This window comes from Giraffa tippelskirchi, chromosome 8 (genome assembly GCF_054371585.1).
Source record: "Giraffa tippelskirchi isolate mGirTip1 chromosome 8, T2T-mGirTip1v1.2.pri, whole genome shotgun sequence".
NCBI lineage: Eukaryota > Metazoa > Chordata > Mammalia > Artiodactyla > Giraffidae > Giraffa > Giraffa tippelskirchi.
Genome location: NC_137282.1, coordinates 15,487,516 through 15,514,782, shown reverse-complemented (window position 1 = coordinate 15,514,782; position 27,267 = coordinate 15,487,516). Strand labels below are relative to the sequence as shown.

General features: G+C 48.7%; 1 protein-coding gene and 1 pseudogene across 4 annotated transcripts; one reads left to right on the top strand and one right to left on the bottom strand.

The window, feature by feature from the left end:
• Window positions 1-41: 41 nt before the first annotated feature.
• RNF122 (ring finger protein 122) lies at window positions 42-17,385 on the bottom strand. 3 transcript variants are annotated; one of them, XR_014063105.1, is made up of 7 exons: window positions 16,987-17,385; window positions 9,349-9,505; window positions 3,612-3,657; window positions 3,324-3,365; window positions 1,691-1,773; window positions 976-1,161; window positions 42-862 (listed from the first exon to the last, which is right to left on the bottom strand). XR_014063105.1 is itself a non-coding variant. In XM_081523484.1 (6 exons), exons 1-6 carry the CDS (start codon window positions 17,009-17,011, stop codon window positions 1,047-1,049), a joined length of 468 nt encoding a protein of 155 aa, XP_081379610.1. In that variant the 5' UTR covers window positions 17,012-17,385; the 3' UTR covers window positions 42-1,046. The 3 variants fall into 3 exon arrangements, 2 of the variants coding, with proteins under 2 accessions (XP_081379610.1, XP_081379611.1); XM_081523484.1 differs by having other exon boundaries at window positions 42-1,161; XM_081523485.1 differs by having other exon boundaries at window positions 42-1,161; window positions 1,691-1,770.
• A 3,386-nt stretch (window positions 17,386-20,771) lies between these two features.
• LOC145518666 (nucleolar protein 56 pseudogene) lies at window positions 20,772-21,524 on the top strand (annotated as a pseudogene). The gene has a single exon (XR_014063106.1). The product of XR_014063106.1 is annotated as a nucleolar protein 56 pseudogene (transcript).
• The last annotated feature ends 5,743 nt before the right edge of the window (window positions 21,525-27,267 follow it).

Sequence of the window (27,267 nt, the reverse complement as noted above, 5' to 3'; positions counted from 1 at the left end):
AGGGCCGACAGACACAAGCCACAACCACAGGCAGGAGGTTAGAGAAACTTGTTATTAAATTTAATTTTCTTTAAATACATACCTTTTTCCCACCCTCACCCACTTGGGGGGAGGAACAGAAAGCCCCTAGTCCTTCCATTTGGGAGATTCCACGTATAAAGCCTGAGATGGTGAGGATGAAGTATAAAAATACTATTTACAAAGGAAAAGAGGGTGTCCGTTGCGACCTTAACCTTCAGACAGCCCCTCATCCCCAGGCCCTTTTGCTCCTTTAGAAAAGAAAAAAAACAAACCCTGGGGAATCCACCTGGGTGTAGAACAAGCCCTTCCTCTGGGAGGGGTGGGGAGGGGCACTCAAACCCCAACACGGAATAGGAAGCTCTGAGATCAACTGAGGAACAGTGAATGGATTAAGCACCTCAGATGCTAGGAGTGGGCGGGGGCTGCCCCCCAATCCTCCCCGCTGTAGTCAGCAGGCCGGCCGGCCAGCCTTTGTTTCCGCAGGTCCCGTGTAAACATTGACTCTTCTTCTGCACGTCCACGCACTTCCCAATTTCCTACAGAGCCTCCCCGTCTTCCACTGGAGGCACCTGGTTCCTCTGTCTTTCCCCCCTTGCCTTCTAAACTTCCTCTGGAAGCGGTGGCGAGGAGGTGGGGGGGGGTCACAGGTGGAGCACAGCTCATCGCACCCCTTCTTTGAGGTCAGGGCAGCCTGTACTCCTCGGGGAAACTCTCAAGGCAGGGTAAGCTCCAAGTTCTTGGCCAAACAGGAGTGGATTTCTGTTCCCAGAGCAAGGATGACACAGGCAGAGTCCGGTCCCGGCAAGGCAAGGCCATCGGCACTGGGTAGCAGGGAGGAAGGCTTCGGGAGGCAGAAGTGGGCGAGTCTAGTCTCACCCTGACGGTGGAAACCCAGCCCGGCAGCCCCCCAACCCCAGGTGACCAGGACCCTCACCACCCGCCAGTCTTGTTCACCGTGGATGCGAGGAAGGACCAGGCACCCACGAAGCTAGACGTCTTCTCCAAGCCTGGTACGGAGGCAGCGCTCACACCAGCTCGTCCAATAGGATCCCGATGCTCTGGGAGGCCTCGGAGGGGCCAGCGATGGGCTTGTTACACATGGGGCAGACACAGCGCACCTCCAGCCACTTCACCAGACACCTGCGGGCAAAAGCCAACCTGTTACTCCCTAAGAAGAAGATACCAGCGAGCTCTGCCTCTTCATAGAGCCCAGCTGCTTCTCAAGACAAGAACCTCTCTATCCCTGCCCTGGTCTAACCCTTCTGGCTTCCCTGGTGTGCAGTCAGGATGCAGGGCATCAACAAGGGGTGGACAGGACGGACAGGGACTTGAGCCTCTAGAAGACTGTTGTTATCGTTCCATCTCTAAGCCATGTCCGAGTCTGCAACCCCGTAGACTGTAACCCGCCAGGCTCCTCCGTCCATGGGATTCTCCAGGCAAGAATGCTATGGGTTGCTATGTCCTCCTCCAGGGGATCTTCCTGAGCCCCAGGGATCGAACCCGAGTCTCCTGCTTCCATTTGGGGGAAGCAAATGAAAGCAGGTTGGAACCTTCCATTTGGCAGGTTCTTTACCACTGTGTCACCTGGGAAGCCCCCCTCTAGAAGATGCTCCCTGCTTATTTCGCTCCAAGGCACCCCTGGACACACAGTCCCACGATGGACACTTACTTGCGGTGAAAGGCGTGTTGGCACGGGAGCACGCCTAGCTCGTCCTTGCCCCTGAAGTCTTCTAGACAGACGGCACAGGTCTGCTGTGGGAAGAGAGAGCCATGTGAGAGCAGACAGGGAGGAGCCTCCCCCCGAATCCTGAATCACATCTCCTTGTCTCCACCCAAGAGAGAACTAACCCTGACACATGGTAGCCATGATGGACGGCAGACTGCTTCAGATTTAAACTGATCCAAGTAGATGAAATTAGACAGTTAGCTCCTCGGTCACAGCAGCCACATTTTAAGTGCTCAACAACCACAGTGTGGCTAGTGGCTCCCATGCCATATAATACAGATTAAAAAGCATTTAATTGTTACTAATGTGTTAATTTCTGTTGTGCAGCAGAGTGATTCAGTTATACATGTTATTTTTCACATTCTTTTCCGTTATGGTTTATTTTAGCATATTGAATATAGTTCCCGGTGCTATACAATATGACTTCGTTGTTTATCCATCCTACATATAATTGTTTGCATCTGCTAATCCCAAACTCTCAATCTGTCCCTCCCTACTCCCCTTTTCCTCGGCAACCACAAGTCTGTCCTCTATGTCTGAGTCTGTTTTTCTTTTGTAGGTAAGTTCATTTGTGTCATATTTTACCTTCCACATATAAGTGTTATCACACGGTATTTATCTTTCTCTGTCTGACTTCACTTAGCATGACAATCTCTAGGTCCACCCATGTTACTGTAAATAGCATTATTTCACCCTTCTTTTTAAAAGAGTCTTTCTAGCCTAGGACTTTCGACCAGGGGGCGCTTATCCATAACTAGAGGTAAGGATGGGGGTCTGGTGTATGGTTTCTATTCTTTAAACCCAGCCTTGCATCCTAGTATATTAACCCCTCAATCCCAGCTGAATTTCCTCTTCTGGAGGGGACCTTAAGAAACATCAGAACTTGGGGACCTCATGACCACAGACCTCAAAGAGACGGATGAAGTGAGGCCATGTCCAGGCTAGTCTTGTGCATAGTGGGACCCGTGATTCTTCCCACACCCGCATAACCACACACACGCTCTCTGCACGAGTGCCTGTGGTTATGGACGGAAGTCTTGGGACATGAGTTAGGTGGCCCCAAAGGCACAGGTGGGAAAAGAAGAAATGGTCTAGTCCTAAAAGAGTTGGGAGTTGAGGGGCCCCAGAAAGTGGGTGTGATGGGGTGCAGGGGAATGGAGGAGAACAGGGGAGAACTAAAGGGCTGGGCCCACATGTCAGATCCACAGTCGCCAGGACAGAGCACACACAGAGGTGACCCCTTTAGGACCCAGATGGGGGGACTGAGCAGGAAAAGTTACTGAAGTCTGGCACGGGGTGGTCAGACTGCCCTCCCTGTTAAGATTACATCTAGCAGGTTTCCTGGGGGTCACAGGTCACCATGTACCAAACCCTTTTGTGACCCCCTTTGTTTTCTGCCTGTCCCAGTCCCAGACATAACAGATTCTGCATATTGATCACCTCCTGGGAGGTGTCTTCTATCTGGCCCAAGAAGATAGGAAGGCAGAGACTAAGGAGGTCCCTAAAAAGGTCTTCAGACCTGGAGAAGGTTTGCCTTACCCGCTGGGCACCCCGCGAGCTGCCCTAGGGCACTCACCCCGTATAACTGCAACTTCTTGGCATCTCCTTTAAGCACCACCTGGGAAAAAAGAGGGGAGACCTGGGGTCAGAAGAAACCAAACATGGGTCCAGGTGGTTATCAGCCAAGGAAGGGAGCCCCCAGCCCCGTCCAGGGAGACCCTCGCCCTCCCTAGGCTCAAGGGGAGAACAGGCCAGCTTCATCTTGCCCCCTCCCCATTCCCTCCACCTCCCCCAGCCATCTCTAGCTAGGCTAGTAGTGGTGGGGTGAGGAGAGGTCTTAGGACAAAATGAGGACTTTATTTACCTCTTTATAGCCATATCGTTCACTCTGTGCCTGGTTCCGGAGTTTGCTAGGGGGAGCAAGAAAGAGAGGAGAGAAGAAGTCATTATGTCTTTGCACAAACAGCCATTCAGAGCAGGAGCGACAGGCCGGGGGCTTGGGGCTTCCTTCTGGGGGTGGGGAGGTGCGTCCCGTAGACACAGAGTATGCATAAAAGTCTCTGCAGGTCACCAGCGTGGGGTAAAGACTCAGACTCTTAAGTTCAACTGCCTCAAAACTCACTGTCACCTCCCCTCGACTGGGGGGTGGGGGTTCCAGCAGAGCACCCTAAAAGTTCATTCACCCTCCTTCCCGGAAGGTCACTTCCTTTGGGCTCCCTAGCTAGACAGATCAACCATCTGCTTGCTGAGTGTGCAAAAGTTAGCTTTGTTTTTGTTTTTTGCTCATACCACGTGGTTTGTGGTATCTTAGTTCCCTGACCAGGGACAAACCTGTCCCCTTCAGCAGCAAAAGCGAGGAGCCCTAACCACTGAACTTCCAAGGAAGTCCCAGAAGTTAGACATTCTTTAGAGGGCTATGTCCACCAAGCCCGGGCAGCAGGAGAACATCTGTTGAACCTGGGGAATTTTCCACTCGGAGAACACAAGTATTCTGGAGGCAGAGCACACGCTTCCCCCTTCACAGCACCAGGGCAACACAGGCAATCCCTTCTTTGTTTTCCTCTTTTTGTTTCAAGCTGGTGGCCTGCATACAGCCAGACTCTCAATGGCCAGAACACAATGGCCAGAACATGCCGTTACTAATGGCAGGAGCATAGCTGTGATGGGGGATTTGCTAGGTGTCGATCTCTGTGCTGATATAGATCCATATCTGCGCTCATCGATTTCAAACACCTTCCAGAGGGAGAGACATGCTTGTTGGCAGACAAGGAACACGGAGTCCAAAGAAGCTAAGTAACTTGCCCAAACTTCAGAGCTGCCTGGCAGCAGAGCCTGGATTCTAACCAAAGTCGATCTGATGACAGAGCCCGAGCTCTTTAACACAAACTGTGGCCAGGCTCACAATCAGATGGCACACACCATGCTCCTGGGCATAGGATGGGATTTAGGGAAACACCCTTTCAATCAACAAGCCGCCAACTTTCTGAAGGGCTTATTGTGCCAATGGCTGAGACCGAGATGATGCACTGATCATTTTTTTTTTTTTTTGCTGTTTTATTTTCAGTGAGAGAAACCTTTTGAATTGTGCAGGGAGCTCTATGGCCTCCTGTACCTGGGGACCAGATGGAGTCTTCTCTCCCAGGAATCATTTCTACCAAAGATTTGTGTTATTGGAAGAAGACATCAGAGAACCACCAGGTTAGGTAGGACCGGGGCGGCCAATCATGGTCTCCTGAGAGTCAAAGCCAGCTAACCATTTGTTTCATAAGGCCCAGAAGCGAAGAACTGTACTTTCCTATATACATAATTTTATTTATTCAATTTTTGGCTGTTCTTTGTTGCTGCTCGAGGGCATTTATCTAGTTGCGGGAAAGCGGGAGCTACTCTTCGCTTTGATGCTCAGGCTTCTCACTGCGGTGGCTTCTGTTGTCGAGCGTGGGCTCTGGGGTGCATGGGCCTCGGCAGCTGCAGTGCATGGACTCAGTAGTTGCGGTTCTCAGGCTCTAGAGCACAGGCTCAGTAGTTGCTCCACGGCACGTGGGAACTTCCCGGTTCAGGGATCAAACCCGTGTAGTCTGCATTGGCAGGTGGGTTCTTTACCACTGAGCCACCAGGGAAGTCCTATACCTATTCTTTTTTTTTTTAAACTAAACTTTTAATTTTGTCGTGGGGTATAGCTGATTAACACACAAATGTTGTGATAGTTTCAGGTGGACTGCGAAGGGACTCAGCCATACACATCCATATATCCATTCTCCCCCAAACTCTCCTCCCATCCAGGCTGCCACGTAACACCGAGCAGAGTTCTGTGTGCTGTACACTAGGTCCTTGTTGGTTACAGAACTGTGCTTACTCGTAAGTGGTTGAAAGCAGAAATTGAAAGAATATTTCATGCCATGTGGAAATTATATGGAAATCAACTTTCAATGCCCATGAAATTTTACTGGAGCACAGCCATACTTATACTTTATGACTGCTTCTGTACAGAAGGGCTGGGTGGTTCAGACAGATATCATATGACTCGCAAAGCCTGTAATATCTGGCATTTTACGAAAAAAAAAAAAAAAGGCTGGTCTGAGTTAGAGGAAGAGAATCTTCAATCACTAGCCTTAATTGAAGGGAGGGAGCAAGGTAAGATGCTCCAAGAGTGATGCAGAGATGCTGGAACCAGAGCAAAAGAGGATGCAGAAAGCCTGGTGTGCAGCCTGAGGGCAGGTAAGATCCAGCGTCCTCCACTTTCATGGCTCCTAACAGGAGGTCAGGGGCTAGGTGAGGCCAGTGTCCCTCTGCTTTTGGGCTGAGGACCGGACAGCACAGCCGACCGGTCCCCCCGCCTGCTCCCTCAGTCCTTGGAGGGACGGGCTGAGGGTCTAACCAGGGCTCCCACTGTTCCACCCCTACCTGTACACTTTCCTGTATACACCCGCCTCTGTGTCCCCACTTCCAGATGAGGGGGTGGGTAAGGATGCATGTAAAACAAAGGACGCACTTAAATGATCAAGGGCTACCTGCCTGACACTGGGTTCATCTGGGGAAGAAGAAAGGTGATCTTGTTGCCAGGCTGCCCAGAGCTGCCTTCTGAGGGAGAAACTGCTGCTCTTTTATCAAGTATGTACAGAGTAAATAAGGAAGTGGCGAGGAGCCTGCCGGCTTCCTGGCTCAGAAAGAGATGTCACATCTCCGGAGCCTCACCTGCTTTGCCTGCAGCATGGCTCACTTACGCAGTGTGTGCAGTGCCTTTCTGCTTGCTCTGTCGTAGGGATGCCTGGGGGGCTCTTCTGTCTGGCTGGCTCCATTTAATGGTCTTACCCAAGGATTCTCCAGAAGCCTGACTCTGAGAGTCCAGGACCATCAACTGGAACAGTGAAGGCTTCAGAGCCACGCTCTAGATTGACTCTGCCTGTAGATTTCCATATCAGGAAGGTAGAGATTGGGATAAAACGGGGCCAAAAGAGTTGCAAGGGAAACGAGAGCCAAAAAGCAGAGATCCTCGGTCATCCCAGCGGGGACGGAGTGCCAACAACTCGGGACAGGTGGCCTTCTCAGCTGCTGGGGTGAGCAAAGCAGCTAAAAATACCCTGAATTCAATGAGCCCATTTCAAGCGACTGCCAGTGGGCGCTTCCTGGCTTTTCCCCTTTTGCAACAAACAATGCGCCCAGGTCCTGCAAAGAATCGTTTCTTTCCTGCCCGGTTTGCACTTCACGGGGCCCCTTCCATCCTGTGTAGGGCAGAGATCAGCTCCTGGGGGGGGGTCAGGGAAGACGGAGCGAGGGGGAGTTGGGCCGATGAGCTCAGCAGGTCGGGAGCGGGGGTCACAGGCCTATTTTGGCTGAGGAGGAAACCGAGAAGCAGGCAGAGGAAGTGGCTTCTGCGCTTGTGTGTCTTTCTATATATAGGCGCTCCCAGGCTGCCACATACCAGCAAGGCTGGGGAACCATGAGACACCAGGGTCACACCGGCTCTGGGCTGCAGGACAGAGGGCGGGGTGACGAAGGGGCAGATGACGGCAGGAGGAAAACAGGGGGCGCCAAGCAGCCCGCGGCGGGGGTGGGGTGGGGAGGGGGAAAGCTGCTGGTATCATGTGGTCACCAACTCCAGCCAAGCAAAAAAAAAAAATAAACCCGCGGTACCCAGAGCTCCCAGCCCGTCCTTCTGCAGCACCACGGTGTCTGGCTGCGAGCAGGTGGCCACGGGAGCCCCAGCTGATTCCGTTCAAGGAACAAGAATCTGGGAAGGCCAACATCCGGAATCCGAAAGACCCTTGCTAACTGACATCGGACGAGCCCATCTCACCATCTTCCCAGATACAGGACTTTAGGCAGCTCTTTAACTGCCTGAGCACGAGTTTCCTCACTTATGAAGCAGAGTAATACTGAAACTGAACTGCAGTTCTGAGGACTAAGTAAGATAAACATGGCACAAGGTGGTCAGCACGGTGCCTGGCACACAAAGAAGTCCTGGACAAAGAGGAGCTTAAACCCCAAGATCACACCTGTTAGTGGCAGAACTAGGAAATGAAGCTGGGTCTCCCACCTACTGGCTCAGAGTGATTTGTAGAATTTCCTCTCTTGACCAACTCTGCAGCCTGGCAGGGATGTGCATGCATGTATGTATGTATGTATGTGTGTGTGTAGGAGCCAGATACAGCCTGGTTTTACAGCCTCCTGCCAGCATCGCACATAAATCTTGGGTATGCCTCCATCTTCCGTCTCCGGGGAGTTGCATACATTGCTTCATATGCAGAGAGCGGGGTGGTTGTTGGTCAGGAAGACGAAAAGAGTTTGAGGAAGAAAACTTCAGCTGGGGGAAAGGGGCGGGCGGGTGGTGGGGGTGGCGGTTGTCGAGATACCGGAAATCTACCCACACCCTCACTTACTAATGAGATGCAAATTTCAGACTCAGTGGTACAAGGGGGGGAAATAAACCACTACCGTCTCTGCAAAAAGCCTTGTAAGTGGAAAATTCCAGTCCCGGGGACTTTTTAAAGTCTGGAGAAAAAAAGAGGGCTGAGGCAGTGGATGAGAAGCAAAGGAGAGCAGGGCCCCAGGGCACTTCCCCTTCTTAAGAAGTGGCTCCTTGGCCTGAGGAATCTGAGCAAGCGTCTGCTAACCTTCCAGCCTCGTGCCAGGTGAGCCACTCAAACCCACCAGGGTCTCTCCACAGGGAATGGGAACTCCTTCGGCCTTCATCTTAATTTAATCTGTTTAGATGATCTGATCAAATACTAGACCCCAGCTGACATCCGTCTACCCAGTCGTTGGGTAATCATATGCTTGTGTGTGTGTGTGTGTGGGTGTGTGGCTTGGTTTTATCACAATGGCTCTCAGGACGATGACATTCTACTGATCAGGGGTGTGCAATGTTCCCCAATGCACAGGACAGACCCATACAATGAGGAATTGTTAATACCCATAGGGCGCCCTAGTTCATAAACACTACTGTATTTTTCACCCTGAATACCAGGCATGCCCTACATTTTTGATAGAAGATAGCCACCAATTCCCTTGTCTAGAAGCAAAGAAAACAGTTGCTGGAGCTTGGCTCACCCTGCTAATCTCCAATCCTTCCCCGGACCCCTACTCAGTAAGAAGTGATGGTTTTCAGTTTTTATTCTCTCAAATGTAAGAGGCAGTACAAACAGGCAGCTCTGCAGACACCAGCTTGCTAATATTAGCATCTGGAAGGATGATAACAGGATTTCCCAGGAGGGCAGAGGGTCATGCCACTGGTGGAATGATGCCCCCTTAGCCCTGGCCACCCAGGGGGTGTGAGTGGGTGGAGAGAGATGGCAAGGGACCACTGATGATATTACTTGGTCATTCTAGGCAACATGAGAGGAACTGGCCAGCAGGCGGGATGCAGGCTGATCCATGCTGACCTTGTACGCTCTGGAACAACTTGATAGGCTGATGGAAATAGAAACAGCAGGCCTCAGAGGCCCAGCGAAGGGCAGGCTAAGTCTTGTCCTTAAAGCAAGGAGCCCCAGCTGGAAGATGGTGACTCTGCCACAGGAGGCTTGCTCGGTTCACCCTACCTATGGCCACCACCTCCTGTACTCCCCTCCTCCCCGAGACCCCAGGTCAGCCAGCAAGCCACCCACCTGATAAAATAGCAGCAAAAGATGAGGCTCAGCATGAAGACGAAGATGCCTGTGCCGAAGATGACCATGTAGATGTTGAGGGGAAGGTCTTGGAAACTGATGGGGGGCATCGAGCAGGACTTGTTGGTGCTCACCAGTCCCAGGCCACAGAAACACCCTGCAGAGAACAGAGGGCAAGTGTTATGATAGTGGGAAATTCGCTACCGAGGCTGATGGCACTCTGCGTGAGCAAGGATGCAGCGAGAAATGGCAAGCCTCTGACTCAGGGACTTACTTTTTTCTAAATGAAGCATAATTGATTTACAAAATTATTGATTTACAAAATTGTGTTCACTGAGGATATCCATATACGTATATGTATTCTTGTTCATATTCTTTTCCATGATGGCTTATTATAGAATATTGAATACAGTCCCCTGTGCTATGCAGTAGGTCCTTGCTATTTATTTTATACACAGCAGTTGGTATCTGTTAATCCCAAACTCTTAATTTACCCCCTCCCTCATTTCCTTTCTCCTTTGAGGACTGTAAGCTTGTTTTCTATGTTTCTACGTCTGTGAGTCTGGTTCTGTTTTGTAAACAAGTTCATCTGTTTCATATTTTAGATTCTACACATAAGTGATATTACATGGTATTTGTCTTTCTCTGTGTGACTCATTTCACTTAGTATGATTCTCTAGGTCCATCCATGTTGCTGCAAAGAGCATTATTTCATTATTTTCTTTTTATGGCTAAGTAGTATTCCATGATTATATTGGATTGGCCAAAGAGTTCTTTCAGGTTTTTCTGAAATACTGTATAGAAAAACCCCAACGAACTTTTTGACCAACCCAATATCCTGTGTGTGTGTGTGTGTGTGTGTGAACCACACCTTCTTTATCCATTCCTCTGTTGATGGACATTCAGGTTGCTTCCATGTCCTGGCTACTGTCAACAGTGCTACTATGAACATTGGGGTACAAGTATTTTTTGAGTGTTTTTGGTTTTTTGGTAAATACCCAGGAGTGGAACTGTTAGATTATGTGGTAGTTCTACTTTTAGTTTTTTTAAGGAACCTCTACACCGTTTTCCATACTGGGTGCACCAATTTACATTCCAGGTACTTACATTTACAGCCTCGTCCTAACACAAGCGACATGATCTTGGGTAAATTATTTAATCAATCTATGAAATGGGATCCTACACATGGTACTTCAACCAGCACTCCCTTCTAGGGGATCAAGGAATCAGGCAATGGGCAGAAATGGAAAACTCACTTCCATCTGGTAGAAGCCCCTAGCAAGACGAAGAGCCTCAGGTGAGGAAACGTACATCTGTAAACGTACAGCTCCAATCCCACCTCTCCCTAGCTATGCGACCTTTGAGAAATTACCTTGCTAAAAAGCTCCCCTTTGTCACAGGAAAACAAGCAAAGTGCAGAGGCGACCGAAGACTATGGTGTAAGAAATATGCTTTGTAAATTGCAAAGCGAAGTTGCAAAGGTCATTTGTCATTATTAAGCCACCTGCTCCAGAAGCCAGGCTGCACCCAGACCAGAATAGAAATTGTTCACTCTGAGGCTGGGCCCGCCTTCCAGAAAGTGGCGGGGGAGGAGGGGGGGCCGCTGCTCACTTTTCCTGGCCACCCTCCGCCTTTCTACTCAAAGCCTTACCGTGCGGTCTGCTAATGGCAATGGCATCCCCAGAGCTTGCAGAACACAGAATCTCAGGCCAGCCTCCATCAAAGCGAATTAGAATCTATGTTTTCCCAAGTTCCCTTCAGTGTGGGAAGCTCGGGTGGCCACTAGAAGCTTCATTCACGTGACTCAGGAGTAAATCCTGATTGATCTGAAGGCAACAATCACCTTGCTTTTGCCAGGGTTTGGTGTTGGGGTAGGTATGTGATTGGGCTTCCCTGGTGGCTCAGCGGTAAAGAATCCGCTTGCCAAAGAAGGAGATGAGGGTCCGATCTTTGGGTGGGGAAGATCCCCTGGAGAAGAGAGGGAAATGGCAACCCACTCCAGTATCCTTGCCTGGGAAATCCCATGGACAGAGGAGCCTGGTGGGCTACAGTCCATGGTCACAGAGACTAAATGACAACAACAGCAACAAAGGTACGTAATTAGGTTCTGGCTGAAGAAAAACAAAGAGAAGAACCTCTGCTGTAAAGACAAGATTTTCCTTTTTTGGGTCACATCTCTCCAAAGCATTTGGAATGGTGGAAGCCAAGTTACAGCTGGTACAAGGGAAGTTCAATATAAAGCTGGTGGCAGAGAAGACAAGGAAAGAAGAGGAATGAAAGACATTGTCGGTCGAGTGGCTGGAAAAGCCAATCCTGGAGCTACTTCATGGGACCACTTGTCCTGAGTGTTAGAAAATTGTCTGTCATGGTTATAAGGGGGAAAAAAGAAAAACGAATTAACCACAAATCAGGTGAGTGTTTTTTCTTGCTAGCAGGCAAAAATATCAGTGATCTGAAAGGTAAGCTTCAGAGTCTTGGATTTCAGAAAGTGTTAGGACAGGAAGGCTAGACTTTACCACACACGGGTGTGTGTACATGTATGCTCACTCAGTTGTATCCAACTTTGTGCGACTCTATGGACTGTAGCCCGCCAGGCTCCTCTGTTCATGGGATTCTCCAGGCAAGAATACTGGAGTGGGTTGCCATTTCCTTCTCCAGGGGATCTTCCCGACTCAGGGATCGAACGTCACTTCGAGTTTCCCGCACTGGCAGGCGGATTCTTTACCAATGAGCCACCTGGGAAGCCCTTACACATGCTACCGGCCAAACACATCTCATGCTACCAACTTAACTTCTGTAATAACATCACCGTGAAATGTACACTCCCCGCCCCCTCCACAGGGGAAAAAAGACTCAGTCATTAAATAACACCTATAGTCAAACAGCTAAGAAGGCCTGGCTTCAAAGACCTATGGGGACTTCCCTGGAGGCTGAGTGGTTAGCACTCTGCACTTTCACTGCTAAGGGCACAGGTTCAGTCCCTGGTAGGGGTGAGGGAAGTGGGGAGGTGGGGACTAAGATCTCACAAGCCTTGGAGGGGCGGGCAGGGAGAAGGGGGAGGAGGACTCAGGCCTTCAACTCGGGCTTATGTGCTTTCCTGACATTGTGGTTAGGAGCCATTAATGTACTTTGGAACGCTACACCGTAATTAGGGCTGTGACCCCAACTCCGCAGAAGACTGACTCCAAAGACCAGAGTCATCTCTGACCTCACACATCTCCACCCTCTTCATCCCTGAGATCAATCTAGTGACCAATATAACAAGCCCCCTCCAAACCTCTTTCAGACTGTATGCCAACTCTCCTGCCAAGTTTCTATTCCTAACACACTTGGAGCCCAGTTCTACTCCAAGTCCCTATTAATTGATGTCTAGTCCCTCCTCTAATTTAGCCCACATGTCTGGCATTTCCTCCGACTCCATTTTTCTACTATGATCTACCAAACTCAGGACTGGCTTCTAGTCCTCCCAATTAGGAATGTGCTAGGTCCTCTCTCTCCCTCCCAACTCAGTATTCCCCAGCGTCACCCAAGGTGACCGAGTCGCCTCTCTATTGCTTGCCCAACCTTGTCTTCACCTGCCTCCAAACTTTTGCTCATGCAGCTTTCTCTGCCTGAAACTCTCTCTCTCTTCCCAAAGTCTCCCAAGGCTGGTCTTTGTGATATTCCAGGGACCCTCCCCTCCCACCTGGCTCAAATTCTATAGTGCTCACAGCCTGTATCACGTGTTCTGGCTCGAGCACACTCAGTGACTGTCTTAGGCTGCCCCACGGTTCCTAGAATCAGCTTCATTTAATTCAAACACGCATTAAACACTGATTACATGACAAGTGCCACGCCAGACACTGAAGAAAAAAGGAAGGAAAAACTAGATATTAAGTCTAGGGAAGAAGACAGACACAAAGATTTCCATCGTGGAAAGTGTGGTACATGGTAGATGTGTGAGCAATGAGATGGTTGGATGGCATCATTGACTCAATGGACAAGAATCTGAGCAAATTCTGCGAGATGGTGATAGATAGGGAAGCCTGGCGTGCAGCGTCCCTGGGGTCGCAAAGAGTCGGACACGACTGAGCGGCTGACAACATACAATTCTGAGATCAGAGACAGAGAGTTCTAACAAGCTTGAGTACTCCTAGGTCTGAGGATAGCAAACTTCGTACTTGGACTTTTTTCAGTGCCTACCCTCACGCTTGGCTCTTTTTCAGTAACTGGTTAACCGATAAATAATTTCTGATTTTTCTCAAGGCAACCTAGTCCTCTTGGCAAAAGCTCCCGCTTCAAAGCAAGGAGACGAAATTTGGGAAAATTGCCCAGAAACTGCCCTCAGCTGACGGGTGACCAGTCAACCACCAAGTACTGCTTGCTGGTTTGATTTATACACTGATCTAGACATTGTGGGGAAACAAAAGTTAAAAGTAGTTCTTGTCCAGGGAGACTTGTTGGTTAAAGTTGGGAAAAAATTAATTAGCTACTAAACTTTGCTAAACTCCTGCTTCTTAGCCTCCAGCATGGGTTAGAAAGTTTTCACCACCTCTTTACCCTCTGCTCAAATAGTTGATCTCTGTGGGCCAACGGAGATTGATTTTTCTGTGAAGACACCCTGGTGGACTGGCCAGGCAGGAACAACTTTCTGTCTACTCTGGAAAACGGTATTTGAGATGGTCTTCCAGGTAACTCTGTCCTCCAGGCCAAAAAGGCTTCTTCCTTACCAGGCACGTCTCCCCCACCCCCGTCTCATCAACAGCTGATGCTATAAGAGTCTAATCCTCTATGCATCTGTGTCTCTTATTCTGTCACAATTTTATGGACTCTGAGGGAGAAGGTGAGGGTGGGACGTTCTGGGAGAATAGCATTGAAACATGTATATTATCATATGTGAAACAGAACACCATTCCATTTTCGATGCATGAGACAAGGGCTCAGGGCCGGGGCAATGGGATGACCCAGAGGGATGGGATGGGGAGGGAGGTGGGTGGGGGGTCCAGGAAGGGGAACACATGTAAACCCATGGCTGATTCATGTCAATGTATGGCAAAAACTATTACAATATTGTAAAGTAATTAGCCCCCAACTAAAATAAATAAATTTATAAAAAAAAAAAAAAATCTAATCCTCCATCTGCCTTGACTCTCCATGTACCTTTTTTATTTTTTTTTAAAGTCTTTACTGAATTTGTTACAGTATTGTTTTTATGTTTTGGTTTTTTGGCTGGGAGGCAAGTGGGATCTCAGTTCCTTGACCAGGGACTGAACTCACACCCGCTGCATTGGAAGTCAAAGTGTTGACCACTGGATCACCAGGGAAATTCCACCAAGTACCTTTCTTCAGCTGGATCTTGGCATCTGTAGGGTCCCAAAGAACCTCATTTGGTTCCCTTGCACGGCAATGGCCACAAATAACGCAGAGGGTTCGCATGTATGCACTCTGAAGGCACTCTGGCCTCAGCTGTTTATCAGTTTATTTTGATCATCTGATCCTGCTGAGAGGCTTTCCTTGGGGCTCCAGGATTGAGTCAGCGAGTTGGGACTTCCTATGATAAAGAGGTGGCTGAGAAGAGCTTATGGCTAAAAGGAGATGGTCCATTTGCTTGCCTTCTGATCAAAGAAGTAGACAAAAAATACACTGGGCTAAAAGCTGACAGTGTTGTAGCTTTACCTCTAAACTTATAAGGACAGAATTTTAACCCCAGGAATGACAGGCTCCAGATATTTTTCACAAAGGTGTTTGGGGAGGGATTGCTTCTTCCCTGGAGTCAGGGAACAGTCCTTTCTCCGTCACTTTAAGAAGTAAAAAGAAACACAACATAGTAAGTCAACTGTGTTGTTATTTAGTCGCTGAGTCGTGTCCAACTCTTTTGTGACCCCACGGACTGTAGCCCGCCAGGCTCCTCTATCCATGGAACTCTCCAGGCAAGAATACTGGAGTGGGTTGCCATGTCCTTCTCCAGGGGCTCTTCCTGATCCAGGGATCAAAAACGTGTCTCCTGCATTGGCAGGGTGATTCTTTACAACTGAGTCACCTGGGAAGCCCAAGTCAACTACAAATCAACAAAAAATAAATAATGTTTTAAAAAGTGGAAAGATAAAGCAGCAAGTGCTCTGTTGGTCTAAAAACCTATGAAAGGGGGCTGCCCAGAAACAGAGCTAGTGTTCACTGACAGCTAGCTACCTCGGTTCTTCTCCTGAAGTTCTCTTCCATTGTTTCCCCTGACCTATGAAAGCCTTGACATCAGAATGTCTCATCCCCCAGCTCGCGGGCTGGGAGCTGGAGTGACGTCAAGAGAAGGGCTGGCCAAGAACGACCAGGGGATCTGGGAAATGCTTCTCTTTCCCAGCCAACGGGAATCTTTCCCAGATGCGGGGGTTCACTGTCCTCCCCCACCCCCTCATCCCCCACCCCCGCCCCCACTCCAGCTATGTCTCCGATCACACACACAGCTTGGTTCATTTTCAGGAAATTAGATCCTACCAGCTAGAGGAAGAGGGGGATGGGAGCCCCTCATACACACGCTGCCCAAACCCTGCCTTAAAACAAAAGCCTCTTGAAATAATTAATGCAAGATCTGGCAAGAGTCTGCTCTCAAGAATGGATTTCTCCCCCCCCCTCACTAACTAGCCAGCCTACCCTACTCAGAGATAAGGCCAGCTGCTTCTTTCTCCCTGCCCCCGGCCCCTGCCCGCCCTTCCCCCTTTCTCCAGAAACTCTCCAAGCTTTAGAACAAGGCAGTCAAGATCCCAGGGACACTGGAGGGTATTAGCAGCCAAAGTTTTGAACTGACCCGCTTAGAAGGGCGTCTCTTCAGGTAGCCTGGACAAGGAATCAGCCCCAAGCCTAACCTGTAGTCACGGAAACTGCTAAAAAGCCTAAATGTGAGACGCATTTAGCATCAACCAGGCTGGGGAGGGAGGGGTGACTGGGTCCGGAGGCGCGGACACCACCGAGGCACAGGAGCTGGTACCGTGGTCTGGCCTTGGGGCCAGTGAGCACAGCTCCCCAGGCAAGCCCTGCATTCAAGGGTAGCCGGGCGCCAGGAGATCTACACGGCTTTATCAATCCAATAAAGGCACGCTCATTAATCCGGCGTCATCCCAGGGCACAAAGCCCCCGAGCAGCCGGTGCGAAGCCAACAAAGGCGCAGGGGAAGCCGCCCCCGCGCCCCGTCCTGCACGCTGCATTGTATACATATTTAAAATAGCCTGCAAAGTTTCAGACCAGGAACTTGAGCTCCCTCTAGGAGATCCGAGCCCGAGCGCGGATTTAATTCTCCGCCGACAACCACAACAAAGAACAAGAGTTTGAGCGCACAAAGGCGAGGAGGGAAGCGGGTATGAGTGCGAAGCCGCCACACAAAGGCCGGGAACCCCTCGGCTCCCACGACCCCCGCCCGCTTGAGAGATCTTTCCCAGCCCTGGAGCGAAACCTGGATTTTTTTTTTTTTTTCCCTTTTCAAATTCCGCGCTGTGCAGAGCAGAGTTGAGCGCCAGGACGCCTCCTCGTCGGTCCCATTGCAATAAAAACTTGGCTCGAGAGGGAGAAGGAGCCCTCCGATCTGAAACCTGGCGCCCCTCTCTCCTCGTCTCCGGCCAGCCCCACGTCCCTTGCCACCACCACCCCCCCGCCCCTAAGCCCCGGACTCACCGTTACACCACTGGAATGGGTGCATCAATGAACTCTCGGCTGGCTTCCTCGGGCGAACGAAGGCAGGCGCGGGGCGGGCAGGCGGGGTGGGCGCGCCGGCCGGCGGGGTCGCAGGAGGGGCCGGTGCGCTGCGCGGGCGGCCGCCCTTCCTCTGCAAGTGGAACTCCCTCCGGAGCCGGGAGCTTCACCGCGATGGGTTTTTGGAGCCACAAAGAGGAAAGAAGAGAAAAGAGACAGAAAAGTCTCCCGTCTCTAAGGACCGCAGAGGAAAGGCAGGAAGGGCCTGGGAGCTGGGGTGCTGCGGGGCGCGGGGTGGGCACAGAAGGGAAAAAAAGCCCTAGGCAGAGGCGCGCCCCGGACGCTGCCGCTCGGAGGTGAGACGCCAGGGACTCCGAAACTGACACGGTGCGCGCACACCCCCTTCCTTATACTGCCCCCGCCCCCTCCCGTCACCCGCCCTCAGCCAATGGGAGCCTTCCTCCGGGCCCCTGGCATTGCTTGCAGACCCGCCCCATCCGAGTGTGGGGAGCATCCTTGAGGTTTGGGCGCCTCCCCTTCACCTTCAGTCCAGAGACGATCTGGAGGCGCGCTGGCCCGAGCAGCCCCGAGCCAGCCTCCTCCGCTCGGGACCTGGAGGAAACTGAACAATTAGTGCCACATTGTTTTCGTCCTCCACATCGGTTATTGTTTAGCATTTCTCTAGCTCTTTGAGAAAGCCAGTTCGAGGGAGTGGTTCCATTTCTGTCCAGAGGGCAAGGACGTGGTCTTAGGTGGCGGGCACTCACGTTTCTTTGCTCGCTCTAAAAGAGGGAGGCTTGCAGCTCGAGATTGTCCTACCAAGTGAAGTGGGAAAGACAAATATCATACCATATCCCTTTATATGCAAACTGTAAAACAAAAATTGATACAAATGAACTTATTTATAAAACAGACTCACAGAAACAAAGTTATGGTTACCAAAAGGAAAACAGGGGAGGGAAGGATAAATTATAATTTTGGGATGAACAGAAACATGCTACTATACATGAAATAGATAAACGAGAAGGACCTGTATAGCACAAGGAACTATATTCACTATCTTGTAATAATCTATGATGGAAAAAAAATCTGAAAAAGAATATATGTACACAAATATATTTGAATCACTTTGATGTACATCTGAAACTAACACAACATTGTAAATCAACTGTATTCCAATAAAATCATTAAGTAAGTTAGTAATAAAGTTGCTGAATAGAATTCCACTATGTGAATGCATCCTTTCATGCACTGGAGAAGGAAATGGCAACCCACTCCAGTATTCTTGCCTGGAGAATCCCAGGAACGGCGGAGCCTGGTGGGCTGCCGTCTATGGGGTTGCACAGAGTCGGACACGACTGAAGCGACTTAGCAGTAGCAGCAGCAATGTGAATGCATCACAACTTCTTTGTTCACCTGTTGTTGGATGTTTGAGTTATTTCCAGTTTGGGACTATTAAAAATAAAAGTTTTAAGAAGAAAATAAACAAAAAGCAAAAGAGGGACTGAAGCCAAGATTTAAAGCAGGTGAATTAGGAAGAGGAGATCTGAAAAGTGCTTTAGTTGTCACCTTATCCTCTCCCCCTCCCCCTGCCCCCCACCAGTTTTAGGGCCTGAAGTTTAAGCTTAAGGTAGACTTGTCAGGGCTCTAGGCTCCTGAAGAGCAGAATCAAACCCAGACGTCGACACTGGCAATATCATAGGGGCAGCATCTTCAGCGTTTAGCACTGCACAGGTGTTGAATAAATAGTAGTTAGAACAAAGACTGATCTCTTAATTCCCTGTCCAATGTGATGGTTTTTTTACTGGACATTCCATCATTTCTTTCTGTTTCTCTCTCATTGTTTCCCTGCCTGCCTGCCTTTTTTTTTCTCCCTCCCTCCCTTTTTCCTTCCTTACTTTTTTTCTTTTTCTTTCTTTCCTTCCTTCCCTCCCCCTCTCTCCCCTCTTTTCTCTCTTCCTCTGCCTCTTTTTCCTTACTTTGTCTGTCTTTCTTTCATTTACTCAGAATATATTCACCAAGAGCCTATTATGGGACAAGCACTGTTTCGCTGGAGAGCCATCAATGAATGGCCTCAAGCCTATTCTCCTGGGATTTACATTTCATAAGAAGATAAACAGTAAGCAAGCAGGGAAACAAATAAGAACGACTCAATCTTATCTTCCTATTCAACTTAATGTCCTATTGGAAGGTGAAAAATACTTTCCTTGACTCTTGAGAGTTTGTAAACACTTAAATAAAACTATGCAGATGAGTCCTCTGCCGTTTAATAGCATGATGGTGATGGTATCAAACAAAGGATCTGGCCCAGATCACTTAGCAGTCTGCAAAAATAGGTTAGCTCTTACTTATGCAGTTGTCTGAAAACAATCTTTTTCTTTCTGAGTTACTCTGGAAGAGCATAATGTACAGATCCAACTGATTTCATCTCCTAATTGGACATCTACAAAAACTTCCTAATTGGTTTCGGTCTCTGAACATGAACGTGCATTCTCTGTTGTGTCTGACCCTTTGTGGCCCCATGGACTGTAGCCCACCAACCTCCTCTGTCCATGGGATTTCCCAGGCAAGAATACTGGAGTGAGTTGCCATTTCTTTCTCCATCTTGGCACAGTGCAGAGGATTTAAAAAGAAAAAACAGTTGTGTTGTTACTTACCCAGTAGTTCTATTTAACGGTTAAGGGGAAAGGTGTTGATAGGTGAGCTTGATGGATGGAAGAATTCTGCTGGGTGCCTCTAGGGCTCACCTGCGAAGGGCAAGCCTTTGAAGGGGAAACTGCCTGGAAGTAAGGAATACCTCTTCCCTTCCTTAGGCTAAGGAACACAGGTGGGAAAACAAGATTCTCGCTAGACCCTCTAGAAAGGAAGACAGCCCATCTGACACCCTGAAGTTAGCCCAGGGAGACCTATGTCAGTCTTCTGACCTACAGAGCTATAATATAATAAAGAGAAAGTGAAAGTGAAAATTGCTCAATGGTATCTGACTCTTTGTGACCCCATGGACTATATAGTCCATGGAATTCTCCAGGCCAGAATACTGGAGTGGGTAGCCTTTCCTTTCTCCAGGGGATCTTCCCAATCCAGGGATCGAACCCAGGTCTCCCGCACTGCAGGCAGATTCTTTACCAGCTGAGCCACAAGGGAAGCCCGTAATATAATAAATCTGTTGTTTAAAAAAAAAAAAAATCCACCTTCCAGTGCAGGGGATGTGGGTTTGATCTCTGGTTGGGGAACTTCCCTGGTGGCTCAGACGGCAAACTGTCTGCCTACAATGCGGGAGAGCTGGGTTCAATCCCTGGGTTGGGAAGATCCCCTGGAGAAGGAAATGGCAACCCACTCCAGTATTTCTGCTTGGAAAATCCCATGGACGTAGGAGCCTGGTGGGCTACTGTCCATGGGTTCACAAAGAGTTGGAAACGACTGAGTGACTTCACTCTCACTTTCACTTTGGGGAATTAAGATCCCACATGCCACTGGGCAACTAAGCCTACAAGCCACAAGGAAAGATTCCCACAACTAACGCCTGACATAGCCCAAAATTAATTAATTAATTAATTTTTTTAAACAGTTGATCTCTGCAAATCAAAACCACAATGAGATGGCCAGTCCTGGTGTCTGAGTGATTCCCTGGGCCCAGCAAAGGGACCAAGTTTCCAGAGCCTTGAAGACAAGGGGTAACACCCCAAAATACGGACTCATTTTCCACTCTACCTTCATTGGCCGAGCAGCTGCCAAGAACAAAGGTCGCATCTCCCAATACCTGGCAAACAAATGCAGTATTGCCTCACGAATCGATTGCTTCTCTGAGGTGCCCACCAGTGTTTTTGGGGAGAAGCTTCGAGAACAAGTTGAGGAGCGGCTGTCCTTCTATGAGACTGGAGAGATTCCCCGAAAGAATCTGGATGTCATGAAGGAGGCAATGGTTCAGGCAGAGGAAGCGGCTGCCGAGATTACTAGGAAGCTCGAGAAACAGGAGAAGAAACGCTTGAAGAAAGAAAAGAAAAGGCTGGCTGCAATTGCCCTGGCTTCTTCAGAAAATAGCAGTGCCCCGGAGGAGTGTGAGGAGACAAGTGAAAGACCCAAAAAGAAGAAAAAGCAAAAGCCCCAGGAGGCTCTTCAGGAGAATGGAATGGAAGACCCATCTGTCTCTTTTTCCAAACCCAAGAAAAAGAAATCTTTTTCCAAGGAAGAGCTAGTTAGTAGTGATCTTGAAGAGACAGCTGGTACTGGAAGTCTTCCCAAGAGGAAGAAATCTTTTCCCAAAGAAGAACCAGTTACTGACCCTGATGAGTCAGAAAACAAGAGGGTCCCCAAGAAAAAGCGGAAATTGTCTTCCAAGGAGGAGCCACTCAGCAGTGGACCTGAAGAGGCTGCTGCCAGCAAGAGCAGCGGCTCCAAGAAAAAGAAAAAGCTCCGAAAGCTATCCCAGGAAAGTTAGAATGGACATCTTCCTAGTGGGGCATAACTTACAGAGGTATTCCCCATCCCATCCCCTAGACCCAGTAAAATAAAAACAAATTCACAAGAAAAAAAAAACAAAAAACCACAATGAGGTACCATCTCACGCCAGCCAGAATGGCTGTCATCAAAAAGTGTACGAACAGTAAATGTTGGGGAGGGTGTGGAGAAAAGGGAACCCTCTTACACTGTTAGTGGGAATGCAAACTAGTACAGCCACCATGGAGAAAAGTGTGGAGATTTTCTTAAAAAACTGGAAATAGAACTGCCATAAGACCCAGCAATCCCACTGCTGGGCATACATACCGAGGAAACCAGAACTGAAAGAGACGTGTACCCCAATGTTCATCACAGCACTGTTTACAATAGCTAGGACATGGAAGCAGCCTAGATGTCCATTGGCAGACGAATGGATAAGGAAATTGTGGTACATATACACAATGGAATATTCAGTTCAGTTCAGTTCAGTCGCTCAGTCGTGTCCGACTCTTTGCGACCCCATGAATTGCAGCACGCCAGGCCTCTCTGTCCATCACCAACTCCCGGAGTCTACCCAAACCCATGTCCATCAAGTCGGTGATGCCATCCAGCCATCTCATCCTCTGTCGTCCCCTTCTCCTCCCGCCCCCAATCCTACCCAGCATTAGGGTCTTTTCCAGTGAGTATTACTCAGCTATAAAAAAAGAATGCATTTGAGTCAGTTCTAATGAGGTGGATGAAACTGGAGCCTATTATACAAAGTGAAGTAAGTCATAAAGAGAAACACGAATACAGTATATTAACACACACATATATATATGGAATTTAGAAAGACGGTAACGATGACCCTATATGCAAGACAGCAAAAGAGATATGAAGAACAGATTTTTGGACTCTGTGGGAGAAGGCGAGGGTGGGATGATTTGAGAGGATAGCATTGAAACCTATATATTACCATATGTAAAATAGATGACCAGTGCAAGTTCAATGCATGAAAAAGGGCATTTAAAGCTGGTGCCCTGGGACAACCCAGAGGGATGGGGTGGGGAGGGAAGTAGGAGGGGGTTCAGTTTGACACATGTACACCTGTGGCTGACTCATGTTGATGAATGGCAAAGACCACCACAATATTGTAAAGTAATTAGCCTCCAATTAAAATAAATTAATTAATTTTTTTTAAAAAGCATACAAAGTTGATTTCTCACATCATATCAATATAGTTTAGATAACTCACCTTCCCCCCAACCTCAGCCAATGATGCCGAGCTTCTTGGGAATCAGGAGAGAAGTCTGGTTACTTCATGACGAAGAAACGGATACAGTAAAGAAGATGATGGCTTATACATCCAAAGCCGAAGTCACTTGAGAAGTCTGAAGTAGAATTATGTTTCTAAATCTTCCACAGCAAGAAAGAAAGGTAATATTGAAGATCAAACTTCCAGAAAAACTTCTGAGAAGTCAGAGACTCTTTATTTCCAAGGTCCCACTTCAGCATCTTCTTACAAACCCTAGAAGCCCCTTCACTTTATGGCCTTGTTAGCACTAGAGAAATGTATTTTGGAGAGAGTGCTAATTCTGTGTAGGAACATGAGACCAGAAACCTTGATCCCATCATTTCACCTTTACTAAGACTCTTCCACTGGCCTCCATATCCAGCCCTAAAATGTGGAGGAGAATGCTAACCATGGGTGGTTGTAAAAAGATTGGTACTCAGGCTAAGCCACTTCAGTTGTGTCCGATTCTTTGCGACCCCATGGGCTATAACCAGCCAGGCTCCTCTGTCCAAGGAATTCTCCAGGCAAGAATACTGCAGTGGGTTGCCATGTCCTTCTCCAGGGAATCTTCCCAACCCAGGGATTAAGCCTGAGTCTCTCATGTCTCCTGCATTGCAGGCAGATTTTTTTTTTTTAACTGGGGAAGCCCACTAAAAAGTGATAATTAACCCCAAATAAACATGGAGAAGGCAATGGCACCCCACTCCAGTACTCTTGCCTGGAAAATCCCATGGACGGAGGAGCCTGGCGGGCTGCAGTCCATGGGGTCACTGAGTCGGACACAACTGAACGACTCCACTTTCACTTTTCACTTTCATGCCCTGGAGAAGGAAATGGCAACCCACTCCAGTACTCTTGCCTGGAGAATCCCAGGGACGGGAGAGCCTGGTGGGCTGCCGTCTATGGGGTCACACAGAGTCGGACACGACTGACGCAACTTAGCAGCAGCAGCAGCAAACATGTCATACTTCACAATTAGACACATTATCATATTTACCCCAAGCCTTTTCATTTTTTAAGGGAACAATTTTCATAAGAATATTCAATTCTTTGAAGCAGTTTGGAGTTATTTATTATAAATTCAGGATAACGAGGCCTTTCCCTCATTTAATTCTTAAAAGATCCAGCCTTCCTCTGGAAGTCTCCATACCAGAATGTTTTTAGGATGATTGATGCAACTTTTTTTCCCTTTTATTTATTTATTTTTGGCTGTGTCAGGTTTTCGTTGCTGCATAGGCTTTTCTCTAGTTGTGACAAGTGGGGTCTACCCTCTAGCTGTAATACAGGAGTGGCAATCTGTCCCTGCCCCTGGGTTTGACCCCTGGGTTGGGAAAATCCCCTGGAGAAGGGAACGGCTACCCACTCCAGTATTCTTACCTGGAGAATTCCATAGTCTATGGGGTCGCCAAGAGCCAGACACAATTGAACGACTTTCACTCACTCACTTCTGCTTCCCAGGTGACACTAGCGATAAAGAACCCGCCAGCCAATGCATGAGACATAAAAGACTTGGGTTTGATCTCTGGTTTGGGAAGACTCCCTGGAGGAGGAAATGGCAACCCACTCCAGTATTCTCGCCTGGAGAATCCCACAGGCAGAGGAGCTTGGGGGGCTACAGTCCACAGGGCCGCAAAGAGTTAGACAGGATTGAAGTGATTTTGCACGCACCCATGCGCTGCCTCCAGCTCCCAACCCACCTGGGAAATCCAATAAAGAGAATAAGGGAACTTCCTTGGTGGTCCAGTGGTTAAGACTTCGAGCTTCCAGTACAGGGGACGCAGATTCGATCCCTGGTTAGGGAACCGAGATCCCACGTGCCTTGCAGCAGAGCCAAAAAAAAAAGAGAGAGAGAGAATCAGGCTTTGGTGTGACCCTGGAAGCAAAGCTTCCTTTCTCTCTCCTAGAGGATCGTCAGTTCTGGGGTGATGCCACGCTCCTCAGGTATCTCCTAAGCATTTCTGATGAAGTTTCTAGGTGCCAGCAGAGGCTGGAAGGAAACAGGCTAGCTTGGTTTCCCAGGGATGCTTCACAGCCCTGCTGTGAATTAGGATTTCTGGAATGAAGGAATCCTCTAGGCCAGAGCGGAACCACCATCCCATGTGTGAGAGTGGAGATTGAAGAATAAAACAGAGGATGAGAGAAACACACCTTTGACTGAGCACCTACTGTACGCCAAGCCCGGTATTCATCGCTTCACATTTTTTCATGGATTCCTCACCAGAACCCTCAGGGTAAGGTTATTTTCTACTTTTTCTTTTTTTTTCTGGCCGCACCATGAGACATTTAGAATCTAGTTCCCTGATCAGGGATCAAACTCCCTGCATTAGAAAGCGAGGTCTCAACCACTGGACCACCAGGGAAGTCCCCATCCATTCATTTTAAAGTACTCCTCCCTCAAAAATGGGGAACCTGAGGCTTTCCTGGTGGTGCAGTGGCTAAGACTACATGCTCCCAATGCAGGGGGCCTAGGTTCGATCCCTGGTCAGGGAACTACATCCCACCTGTGGCAACTAAGAAGATCCCACATGCCACCACTGAGACCTGGCACAGCCAAATAAATAAAATAAAATGACAAAACAAAGCAACAACAAAACAGTGAGCCTACTTCCCATCGTCTTGAGATTGGGCTGTACATCTTTCTAACAAGCTGAGTGAAGTAGAGGTGACAGTGGTTGATTTTGGAGACTGGGTCATAAAAATTCACTGTGATTTCTTTCTCTCTTGCTTCCTCTCTTCCTGGCTTTGTCTGTCTGTCTGTCTCTCTCTGGTCACTTGCTCTGGGGAGGCCAGAATTCATGTCCCATGAACACTCACCTGTGGAGAAGTCCCACGGCAGGGAACAGAGGTCTCTCTAGCAGCTGTGTGAACGGACATTCTGCCTTTGCCTATGTCCTGGCTGCAGCCTCTCGGGAGACCCTGAGGCAAAACCACAGAGCTCAGCTGCTCCTGAATTCCTGACCCACAGGAACTTGGAGACACCCAGTGTTTGCTGTTCTAAGCCACTGAGTTTGGGGGATAATTTGTTACTGAGCCATAGACAAATACGACAGCCGCTGTCACGAAGAGACGCAAGAGCGCAGGGGTTCTGACCCTCTAGTTTATTTCTGTCTCAGGAATATTCCAAAGAGAGGAGGTGAATTCTGCTTCACAAAATCATGCAGAGACCCGGTTTCCACGCTCTCACTGTTCCGCCCTGTCCTAGGGTATGTTCCTTGTTCACCTGTGAGAAGCCGGCTGACCAGTCACGTAGCCTATGTTCTAACCCTATGGGAGGGGACGAAAGAGCGGAAAGACGGCATTTTCCTTGTAGGAATTCAAGTTTTACTTTTGTTCCCATTCCACTGGTGAGAGCTTAGTCACCGGGTCACACCTATTTGGAAAGAAGCCTGAAGAATATAGTCTCAGCCTAGACAATCGTGCTGAGCTCTGGGCAGGTCTATAGTAACAGGAGGACATGAAGGATGGAATCGGGTGGATGGAGACCCAGCAACCTACCCCGCCTGTGCCTGACCCAGTGTTGGCACCTTTTCTGTGACTTGTAGTGACACTTCTCCAAGGCCGGTGGTTAAGACTCTGCTTCCACTGCCAAGGGCAGGGGTTCAATCCCTGGTTGGGGAATTAAGATCCTGCATGCCACATGGCTGGGCCAAAATAAATAAACTAAAAACAAAAACAAAGATGACTGCACATGATGTTTGCTAACTGACTTTATTTTTGACTTTTTATTTTATATTGTATTATGATGGCTCATCAGTAAAGAACCCACCTGCTTAGTGTAGGAGCCTTGGGTTCGATCCCTGGGTTGGGAAGATTCCCTGGAGGAGGAAATGGCAACCCACTCCAGTATTCTTGCTTGGAAAAACCATGGACAGAGGAGCCTGGCGAGCTACAGTCCACAGGGTGTCAAAGAATTGGATACCACTTAGCTTCTAAATGGCAACAGTAGTTAATTAACAATGTTGCTTTAGTTTCAGGTGTACAATAAAGTGATTCAATTATACAGATACCTGTCTCTACTCTTTTTCAAATTCTTTTCCCAATTAGCTAACCTATTTCTAAAAAATTAAAAATAAAATGAAGGATTGGATAAACTCGGTGGTTTTTAATTTTTTTATGTGTATGCCGGAATGCTGTTTGTTTAGTAATATTTAAAAACAGACACTGCATGGAATAGAGATATAAAAACAGAACTGATCTGTTTGAATCACGTGGAGTTTCGCTCTGATTTTTCCCCCATCCCATCAGTGGGCCCACAGAAAATTGTTTCAAGCACTAGAGGTCTGTGAGGCATGATCAGAAAGCCCCCAAGTGAGACGTTCTCCTGGTCTCCTTCGAGTTCTGGTATTTTTGAGGCTCTGATCACTCCCCTGTGTCCCCTGCCCTGGGCTGGATCACAGCTCCATCTTTCTGGGCAGCTGGGGGCTTGCATCTGGCAGCTATTGGTGGAGGAAGATGAAATGAGCCTTTGCCCTGGGTCTCCAGCCTCGCCTCACTTCATCCCTTTTCTGACCTTGTGATGTATCTCTCCTTTCTCCTAAGGCAAGTGAGGGTCC